The following is an 11,379-nucleotide window of genomic DNA, read 5'->3' on the forward strand; positions in this document are numbered from 1 at the left end:
ATGTCATTGCTCTGAGGACTTCTAAAGTTCCTTCCAACTCAAGATTCTAAAAGAAGAAAAGCCATAACAAGTATATCGTAATGGTCAGTAAAGATCTCTATAGTTATCTCATGGGGTTGAATCATATCATTGTTCTGATATCATTAAAAATTTTCTCAATACTTAAAACCCTAATATAGCCATATTTTCAACTTCTTAGATAATATGAATACACACTTTTTAAACTTTAGGATTATGAAATTCACGATAATGTTATGAATTTCTTAAAATTTCATAGCAAATAATATTCAAAATGGGTTACAGAACTGCATGACATCTCAAACAGAGAAATGATTATTTATACTGTCACCAAGCCTTATATCCGATAACTAGCACTGAGAAAGAAAGATTTCATTTGGTTGAAGTACGGAAATGCCCTGAGGCATGCAGAAGAGCTGGCCCATCATTCCCAATCTCTAAAGAGCTTTCCCTTCCCATTAAAGAGGACTGATGTGATGTCACAGGCTCTTACAGAGATTCTTTGATTCAAGGAGCTACTCAATGAAATCCAGGATTCATCTCTAAATGCAGTGAATCCCAAGCCAGTGAACAGATTTCAAAATTATAAGGCAGCGGTGGTAAACTGCATGAAGTCGTCGATATAAACAAGGTCCAAAATGGCAAATCCAAAGTCACTAATCAGTATTCTTACTTTTAGTAAACATTGTAGATGAAAAAAAAAAAATTCTACCATAAGCCTTCTATAAAAAAAATTCTATGTCACAACTGAAAGCAGGAGTACCAGAGTAGCAAGCCAAACATGTAAATTATAAGTATATAAATAGATTTCCACTTTGGCCAAGATGGAATATCAAGAACTAAATTTACCCTCTTGCTTGAAACAACTGGAAAAGCAGGACAAAATATATTAAGTGTTTTTCAAGGCAATGGACTTCAGACAACAAAGGACAGTAGATCCCTGATAGATGGGAAACATACCAGATGAATCCTCAACTGCCCCAACTTATTACCATGAAGGAGTTCCTAGGCCACAGAACAGAGATGGAGAACACAGGTAGAGCAATGACCTCCCTGAGGTGAGATGCAACTTAATCTATAAACAGCAAGATGACTGTCATATACAAAGTAGAGTACCTAAGAGTAGAGAGGCTCACAGAAAAATCCAGAGATCTGCCGAGGGTATCCCTCAAGACTTCCGTGAGTACATTTTAGTATCTACATGTGAGGAAACTACCCAAGAACAGTGAAAAAACCACCAAAAAGGATTAGAGGGACCACCACCCAGGCAGGGCTCACACAGGTACAGGAATAGCTCCTGTTCTTACCACCCAGAGTACTCAGAGGGTTTTGCCAATAGAGTGACAAAGTGGTACTATGTGATATAACTTAAAAGCAGGATCTGAAAAGATCAAACTATTTCAAAGTAATTTAACTATATCCCAGAACAAAGCTCAAGAAACCTAATGAAATACAAAAATACCCAGCACCTAAAAAGGTAAAATTCCAAAGTCTAAGATCCAATAAAAAATTACCAGGTACGCAAAAGCAAGAAAACACAATCCTTTATGAGGAGAAAAATCAATCAAAACCGATCTAGAAATGATACAGATAGAATTAGTAGAAATAAACATTAATCCAGTTATAACTATATTCCATATGCTCAAGAAGCTACAGAAAAGACAAAGCATGAAAGCTATAGAAATGGGAGATATAAAAAAGGACTGAAATTCTAGAATAAAACTGTACTGTCTGAAATGAAAAATATGCTGGACACAATTAACAGCAAATTAAACACTATAGGAAAAAAAGATTAATGAAGTTGGAGACATATCAAGATAATCTAAAATGAAACAGAGAAGACTGAAAAAAACTGAAAAGAACATCAGTGAACATCAAGCAGCCTGATTTACATGTAATTGGACTTCCAAAAAGGGAAGTGGGGGCAGGAAAAATACACACACACTTAAATCTTTATAAATATGTATTTTTTAAAATAAATAATGGCCAAAATTTTTCTGAATTTGTTTGTTTTTTTTTAAAAGATTTTATTTATTTATTTGACAGAGATAGAGACAGCCAGCGAGAGAGGGAACACAAGCAGGGGGAGTGGGAGAGGAAGAAGCAGGCTCATAGCAGAGGAGCCTGATGTGGGGCTCGATCCCACAACGCCGGGATCACGCCCTGAGCCGAAGGCAGACGCTTAACTGCTGTGCCACCCAGGCGCCCCAATTTTTCTGAATTTGTTAAAAACTACAAACCCACAGATCCAAGAAGCTCAACGAACTCCAAGCAAAACAAACATGAAGAAAAGTATATAGTTTCATTTAGAAAGGGTTCTCACTCACAAATTCTGTAAACAAATCAGAACAAAGTCAGAAATGACTTAGACTAAGTCTAACTTTTAGTTTAACTTACTGGGTACAATTTCAACTGACAATTTAATAGAGTACATTAAATCAAACATTAACTTGAGTGAAGTACTTACCAGAAATCTTAATGATTTTAAAGTTAGCAAAGTATGGCTTTAAAAACAATGTATATTTTGTTGTTTTATTAGGTCATTAAAATAAATTTATCTTATTTTAGCAAACGATTTTTTAAAAACTAATGCCTATTTCTTTTTTTCTTAATTTTCTTTTCCTTTAATTTATATAGGTCATTCAGAACAGAATTAGGACACTGAAAAAACTTTTAAAGAAACTGAGAGGTGGAACTGAAAACAGAAGCAGATTTGAGGTTTGGAATGGAGCTAGTCCTCCCCCCCAAAAAAAACCAAAAACAAAACAAAACAAAACCTGGCAACCACTATTTTGAACACCATTACTTTCAAAATATACATATGTATTTTTAAATATAAAACTGCACTCAAAGTGGAAACAAGTTAAAGTGTCTGTTTTTAGCACCTCTGCTAACTATTCAGGACTCAAAAAAATTGAAGTATTTTTTGGAAAAAGAATCATTAAAATAAAAAACATTAAAGTGGAGAACAAGGGGTGCCTCGCTGGCTCAGTGAGAGCACGAGACTCTCAATCTCAGGGTCATGAGTTCAAGCCTCATGCCTTGGGCATGAAACCCACTTTAAAAATAAATTAATTAATTAAATAAAGTGGAAAACTAAAATAATGTATTTTCCTATTATGTAAAACATTTTTTTTAAGGGTTCAGAATACAATTTCAAAATTTTCTGTCTAAAAACAAGAGAGGGGAACAAATTCTGAGTATCTACTGTAATGGCTACCCTTCCTGTCATGTGTGTTCCTTAAAATAGAAGTCAATTTAATTATTCTACCATTTTGCTTAGGGAATAGTGGGATATTTCAAAGATAAAAAATAGTTTCAGGGAGAGAGCTGCCAAAAATATATTTACTATCCCTGGAAATAATTAATGTCAACATTCCTTTTTCCTTTCTTAAAGAAAAAAACATATACACACATTTAAATAACATATATATATATATTTCTTTGGGTGCCTATACAAATAAAACACCTTCAGAAAGCGTACAGTAGTATAATACCTCCCTGAAGGATAAACACATACATGAAAAACAGCACACAGACTACAAATATCTCTGAGCACACAGACTGAGAAGTTACCACTGGAACATTTATGAATTTGACTTCTACCTCTTTTAAATAAAAAATCTAAAAAGAAACAATTTTCTACAAAATAGAGAAATGATACTTTATGTTATTAATCTATTCACTGTAAACTTATTCCTTAGTAACAATTATTTATTAATAATGCACTTAATTCCCACATATATAAAAGGTAAGAATGCCTTGAAATTGAAAGTTCCAAACTACTCTTGTAATCAGATTCTATTCAAGAGACAGAAGGCTAAATACACATATTTTGAGTACAACTATAACATTCAGAGTTCGTACTTAGAAAACCTACACTGATGTACTTAGAATGCATGTGTGCTACAACACCTATAATGATAAAAATGGTTATTTCACTGATCTAGCTACCAACATGATTTTGATATCAATTCCCATCCTAAAAACACTTTCCTACTTAATACAAACCCAATATCACAAACATAAAAGACAAAAATTTTCCTACTAAATCATTATTTCATTGTCATCAAGATGTCAGTTACTGGCATTTCACAACTAGCCTTAAAAATACCTTAAAATGATCTCCCAAATATTAATCTGTTAATTCACGTAATAATCTCATAAGACTTAAGTTACTGTACCCACTTAAATTACTTGCTACAGCAACAGTTCTCACCAATCAGAACTGCCATTTGAAATTCTCTCTTCTGAAATGTTATTACTTCACTAGTTTCAAAATTTGAGCCACTTATTTTTAGATACAAAGGTTAATAAGAAACATTTCTGCATCAAATACACACTTCACAGTAGAGGCTTTATTCTCCCTTAGGAAACAATTCTCATATTCTCTCTCTTTTTACCAAATGATCAGAGGACAATGTGGTTTGGATTTCAGCACTGAAGACAATAAGTGACAATATACGGTTTGCAGAATAAAAATTAAAGTTTCACAATTTTAACAGGTATAATTATTAGGTTGTGATAAACGGGCTGGTGGGCACATAAGACTATCACCCCTTTCAAGGTCCAATTCTTAAACCACCTGAATTCCTTTGGCCAAAGATCCAAATTAGGAGCTTCAAACATAAAGTAAGTTTTCAGTATGCCCTTTTTCAAAGAAAACAAGTTACCTAGAAAAGAACACTTACATTTGGAGCATGACCTGGTTCAAGAATACCCCATCCACCAAAGCCACATATTCATCCAGGTTGGTCCCATTTCCTGCAGCCAGAGGTCCAAACGTTTTAACCTAGAACAGAATGATCATAAGGACACGAACGCCCGTCTCCATCTCCGCAGCTACAAATAATGCAGCAAAATATACAATAAATAACACCCTACTTACCCAAGTGACCAAGGGGCTGGTCATAAACTGCTCCAGAAGGGGAGTAAAAATCTCGTTCTCCATTTTACAGATAATGTATTTGAAAAAGGGAACTACCACAAAAATACGCCTAGGGAATAGATCACTAAACGTTGAAGAAGTAAATAGAAATCAATGAAAGTCCATTTTGGCACAGGAAGAAAATCCCATCGCGGAGGGGAGAAAAACTCTCCCTCCTCAAAAAACACCCCAGAGGGGAAGGAGTCGAAAACCCGAGAAACGGCTTCGACAGCAGCCACGAGCGGCAGCTTGCGCTGGAAATGTCTGTACCGGGCGAGGAGGGGCAGAGAAAAGGCATCTGGAGGAGGAGGAAGGGAAAGGGGGCTGGAGCAGCAAGACAAAAAGCCCGTCAAGGTTGCCCAGCTCCTGGAGGAACCAGACCAGCGAAGCTGCCCACAATGAATTAATCCCAACGTGGTCTAAATGAAATACCACGTTAGATACCACGTTACGGGTTCCGAGCGGCAGCCAGGCTGGACCTCCGCGTTCCGCTCAACACGTTCCACCCACCAGTGGGCATGGAACCGATTCGACCCGCGGAGCCTCCCCTGCCCGCAGCCCCTCACCAACGACAGGGAGGGCTCGCCCCTTCCCCCCGAGCAGACACCATCTCTCCGCCGCCCTCAAGCCTCGCCTCCAGCCCCCTTCCCCTCCCGGGGGGTGGGGGCTTGAATGTGTGTCCCTAACCCCCCAGTTTCCTGAGCCCCGCAGCCTTTTCAGCGCGCCTCTGGGAAGCCCTGGCACAAAATCTCCGCCGCGCTCCAGCCTCCTCCTCCGCCCTCTCTGGAGGAGCCGGAGTAACGGCCTCAGAACCGCAGTGCCGCATCACACCCCACTCCTCGCCGCCCAACCAGAGCCACGAGCCCTCCGTCAAAGGGAGCGCGCTTCTCCCTCCGCGCCCATATCCTTCCGCCGACTCTCCGCCCCTCCCGCGCCGCAGCCTCTGGATTGTGGGAGAAGAAAACCGCTGCATGAGCGCGCTCCCGAGCGCGCGCGCCCCCGGGCCGGGCCCGCCGCCGCCCAGATTTTGGCGGCGGGCGCGGGCGTGGACGCGCGCTCGCTGCAGCTGCTGCGGTGACCCGCGCCTCGAGGGAGCTCAGGACTGCTGCCAGGGCGTGGGGGGCGGGGATGGGGAAGGCAGAGCAAGGGGTCTGTCTGCTCGGTCGCTCATGCCTAATTATGGTTTATTTCCTCCCCGAGTGCCTTCTTTGATGTGTGAAGGAGAGGGAACGAAATCCTTCTCTTTTAAACAGGAGGGATGCAGACAGCCTTTTTCGGACAGTTTGATTTGATCTCTTAAGCGTGCTTTCGCCCGCAAAACGGAGTAGGAAAACTCAGTGCAGCAGATAGCAAAAGAGGGACTTGAGCTGCAAACTTGGTTTTGCTTGTTTTTTTTCTTTTTTCCTCTTCTCTTTAAAAAATACAGGTCACTAAAGCATGAATGCTCTTCAAAGTTGCAAGTGAATGTAGTAGGATTTTAAATAACCAAAGCTGTCTTTCAGCATGTTGGTATTCCCTGACTGGAGCAAACGTGATTCAGACATTGTTGTTTGACTATTTGGCTATTGAAAAAAAAAAAAAATCCAAACAAAATCAAGAACTACTAAAAGGAAACATTTGGAAGTCATCCAAGATGGGTGACAGATTACATATTTGTCTTAAATCTCTATGCTATGCACGACTGGAATCATCAAAGTAATTTTAACAGTTCCCCAGCAAAATCAAATGTTACTCCTCATTTTGAAGGAACATAAAAACCTTTTCCCTGGGACAAAATGGGCATGTAAAACAATTTTTTTTTTTGAGAAAATAAATATAGTATTACAGTTTTGTACTGTTTGCTGTTTACATTTACATAAATCTCTACTTTGAGTACTTATATGATATTTTAAAGTAGCAGTAAAAATATTTTATAACACTAAGAAACAGCAAAATTTCTTAATTAGGTAATTGAGAGCATGGGGCTCTAGAGTCTTCCTGCCTGCTTCAATTCCAGGCTCTGATACTTCCCAGCTGTGTGAGCCTAGGCAGGCTAGTGAACCTCTCTGTGCTTCACTCTCTTCATATATAAAGCAGGGCTAATAATAGGGTTAAATTAAATGGCAATCTATAGTAAGTGCTCCATAAATGTTATTGATGTTGTTTTCATCATTATTCCCCCAAATGAAGAATCTTTAGGAAAAAACTTGAAATGTAACTTCTCCTACTTTAGTTAGAGGAGAAAGGATCTTGCTGTAGAGACTAGAGAAATGCCCTTCCAGAATCATCTTCATTAAAATTAGGATGCATTCATGTGGCACTTTGCAAGGCGTACACAGAGTAGAGCCTTGTATTGCCTGGGCTAGTACACAGCTTTGGGTCATCCTGGTCGCTAGCAATTTTTTCCTTTTGCTCTTGATGACTCTTTCTTAACCACAATCCTTTATTTGGAAAGGCAGACCAAGAAAGAGCTGGCACCAAGAAGAAAGCATGGCTTTCAGAGCAGCCCAGTGCCTGACATGCCCACTTTTCTTTGTAATCCCTAGGAAGCTCAACCAAACAACATGGAAGTATTCATGCGTATACTGGGGTTTGTCCTCAGATATACCCACTTGCTTCATCCATAGATGAAAAACTCATAAAGAATTAATACCAGGTACAATAAGCTAGGGGCATTTTGGACAGTGATGACCGAAGGGTTAGCACATTAAGATAGAATCGTGTATTCAGTTTACATGTAGTAGATAGCCCTCACAAATCTGGATTCCCTTCTACAGCCAAATGGCCCCAGATGCTTCCTGATCTAGCTTTAGCTTTTACACACACACACACACACACACACACGCACACACGCACACATACACACTCAACAAAGAAACATGAGGAGTTAATTGTAAAAACAGGAAGCTTTAGACCAGACTGAGGTCTGGAGTAACTTATTTGAAAACCTACCAATTCACAATTCCCTAGTTTAACAGCAGCCTTAGAAATGCTTTATAATATCTCGAGAGTACAATCAGGAAACTTCTTTGTCTGGCAAAAAAGGGATTGTACATTATACACAATTTAATGGTCCTCAAATTGCAACATCCTGTAAGATTAAATCCAAAAGTTTCCTCCTATCTGCCTTTCACTTAGGAAGAGATTACTCAAGATTTCTTCCAGGTATTTTTTTTTTTAACTTGGTAGTCATTTATTTATCCTGAATTCATCCTTTCTTCGAAAGTTAAATCCAACAGGAAAGGACTTTGGAAAAAATCATACCTATCTGACTAGGTCCCGAGTTATTTGTTCAGTCAGCTCTCTTCTGATCAGAAGTTAAATGTTTGTTATGGACCATGATCCCATTTAGAAGTCACTAGAGAAAGATTCCCTCCTGTGTGTTATAATTGAGGCTTCCCCTGCAGGTTACACATACATGATGCTACCTGTATACCAAAAGCATCCATGTTTATCTCCATGCTGATCTACTATAGTAAGTGATAGACTCACCCCAAACACATATTGGGTGACACATATTTACAGAGCTAATCACTCCATAAGAAAGTATAATAAAAATAACACAAATACAACAGAATGGCACCATTGTTTGTAATAGCCAAAAAATGGAAATAACCCAAATGTCCATGAACGATAAATGAATAAACGAAATGTATTATATCGATACAATAGAATGTTTTGGCAATAAAAAAGAATAAAGTATGATACATGCTACAACATGGATGAATCCTGAAAACATTATGTTAAGTTTAAAGAAACCAGTCACAAGGTACTACATGTTGTATGATTCCATTAATGTGAAATGTCCAGAAATGTACAGATATATCTATCTGTATAGATAAAAAGTAGATTACTGGTTGCCTAGATCTGGGGCAGTTGGGAGGAAATGAGGTCAGTGGCTTAGGGATGCCTGGTTTCTTTTTGAGAAAATGAAAATATTCTAAAGTTGTGACAGATGCACAGTTCTGTGAATATACTAAAAATCATTTAACTGGATACCTTACACGGCTGAATTGTCAATTCTCAAAAAAGCTGGGTTGTTTTTTTTAAAAGATTGACACCATTACTTCATGAATATTTAAGAAGAAACGCCATCAAGAAATCCAATCTCTCATACACTTTTCAACAAACTCTCTAAGTCCTCTTGAGCTAATGAATAAGATTTTAAACTCACCTAAGATCACAAAAGGCATATGTCTTAATTATCTAACGTAGTTTTAAGAGAAATGTTATCTAATGAGAAGGAGAGAAGAAGTAGGTATGTGGTTTAACTTCTTTGAGCATCAGTTGAGCGTCAGTTTCCTCAACTGTAAAATGGGCATACTGGCATCGTTTCTTACTGGGCACCTGCTTAGGCAGTAGGCCTGCTCTGTCCCCCATGTAAACTGCACAGAGGGAAAGAAACTCGGAAAAAGATGACGAGGCCGAGAGAGGGGTCCTCCTCTCAGCCCACTTTCAATGGTTCCTCTCAAATGCCCTACTGCTTTGTGGCCAAAAAAGTGAACCCGCACTAATTCCCCACTATATTCCATGCTACCACACCTGTCTGAAAAGGTCTTTTCTGCTTCCTCACCAGGTCAACTCCCATTCGTCCTTCAGGATTCAAGTGCCCGTCTCTGTGAAACATTCCTCTTCCTTGGGTTGAGTTGACCACTTCCTGTTTTGTGCCTTGCATAGTATCTAACCTCCCTTTATTTCTGTAACTTGCTCTAAATGGCACTGATTTGCTGACACGCTCTTCTGAGTAAATGGGGAACTCTTGGAGACTGACATTTTTAAATTCATCCTTGTGCCCCTGGCATTTAGGACAGCGCCTTGCTATTATGGGCACTTGCTGTCAATATGTCAAAGAGTGTTCTTTCAACCATGGTGACCGGTTTAAATTCCTAACAATTGGCAAGAGCTCACAGCAAAGCAACTTCCGAGAAGGACTATTCTAATTAACTTAATGACCTAGAGGAAGCATAAGCAAGTGATTACTGCTTGCTAGTGAATTTGAAGAACTAAAAAGACATTGAGATCATAAAATAAATGGCTTTCAAGATAAGTTTTTCCCAAGTCTATATAACTTTTTTTCAGAGAAAAACTTAGGAGAATATGTAAACATCGTGTATTCTTTTATTTCTCAGCAGCATATAATGGTATTTAACCTTTTCAGCACTCAGACTGTGTTTCAGTTGTTATCATTTTGATGCAAATCTTCTAGAAAGGTATCACTGTCTAAGCTTTATTGGACAGCATACTCTGAACAGAAATTGACCTTTTATTAAAGAAATATAACCTCGCAATCGACCTAAATGACTGTTGTGCTTTTAATATAATTATGCTTTCACAGGCCCTTAAGAAGTGCATGAGTGTTCGACCTACATTCACAAACCCAAGACAACTATGTTTTGAGTTTTTAATTTTACACTGAATAGCTCTCGCTTTTTGTTGCTGACAATATCTCTACTGAAAGTCCCGTTTTAATTTGCTGCTTCTCATTTTCTGTGTGTAGGGAATTCACAGATTGTTAAAACAGTCTAAAAGAATGAATACTTTTTTAGTGAGAACCTGATGGGCTCTCTTATGAGTATAGTCCATGTATTTATGGTATGCCTAAAAGTGTCTCTTGGTGTAAAGTTTCTTCTTTCTTTCAGTTTCTTGGTCTTAGGTGAGGTGGTGCTATCCTATTCCTTTAACTAGTTTGCTGTGATAGGACGTGAAATAATCTTGTAAGTTAATGGTCACTTACCAGGTATTTCCAGGGTATGACTGTCCTATCAGGTGATCAGTTCCTTGTGTTTGCATGGTTCCTCTAATTCCTTAATCCCGTGCAATAGGTGGTGACTCATTCCTACTTCCAATGCTACTGATGGAAAGCTACTAAGCAAATGAAAACCTGATAGAGGAGAAAATAACAAGTATAGAAAAGGAAAAATATTATAAAATGGACCTTTAAAAGGGGGAAAAAATCATTTTCTTATTCTGACTGTAAGCCTACTCCCAACTTCTATTTTCTACCCATTTAATCCTAGAGACAGGCATCAGCATTACCTGATTAAAACAGAACCTAGCCTATGTCAGAATAAATGATGGATCATTAATAAAACAGACAGAAACCAGCAAATAGGTTTCTACAGAAGGCACTGGTGCTTTTAGGCTACTGAAAATAAATGTGGGCTAAAACAATTAAATACTTCTACTCCTAGAAAAAGATGTAGATCTGCAAAAGAATAAAAATGTATTCTCTGAATTTAGGATAAAACTAAGGTTATGGGTTCTATATTTGTCAGTGCATTCTCACCTTCTCATTAATCAATATTTATTGAGCTACCACATGTGCAAGATAGCATATTGAACATACAAGACACAAAGAAGGTTATATCTAAATGAGGCCAAATGAAATAAAATGGCAAATACATCATTCAATCAATTAGTTCAGATGGGGGCAAACCTTTTCTGTAAAAGGCCAG

At 38.4% G+C, this 11,379-nt stretch overlaps 1 protein-coding gene across 7 annotated transcripts in view; it reads right to left on the bottom strand.

The window, feature by feature from the left end:
• The window catches only part of CCDC88A (coiled-coil domain containing 88A), a 123,697-nt gene extending 117,885 nt beyond the window's left edge, over positions 1-5,812 (bottom strand). For all 7 annotated transcript variants that reach the window (XM_044378024.3, XM_026485685.4, XM_057309007.1 and 4 more), the window contains exons 1-2: positions 4,907-5,812; positions 4,710-4,810 (exon numbers count right to left, since the gene is read on the bottom strand). In XM_044378024.3, the coding sequence (XP_044233959.1) occupies positions 4,710-4,810; positions 4,907-4,969 (164 nt within the window). In that variant the 5' untranslated portion in view covers positions 4,970-5,812. The remainder of the gene's footprint in view (positions 1-4,709; positions 4,811-4,906) is intronic.
• Between the last annotated feature and the right edge of the window lie 5,567 nt (positions 5,813-11,379).

This window comes from Ursus arctos, unplaced genomic scaffold (assembly GCF_023065955.2).
Source record: "Ursus arctos isolate Adak ecotype North America unplaced genomic scaffold, UrsArc2.0 scaffold_8, whole genome shotgun sequence".
In the NCBI taxonomy this organism is placed as follows: Eukaryota; Metazoa; Chordata; class Mammalia; order Carnivora; family Ursidae; genus Ursus; species Ursus arctos.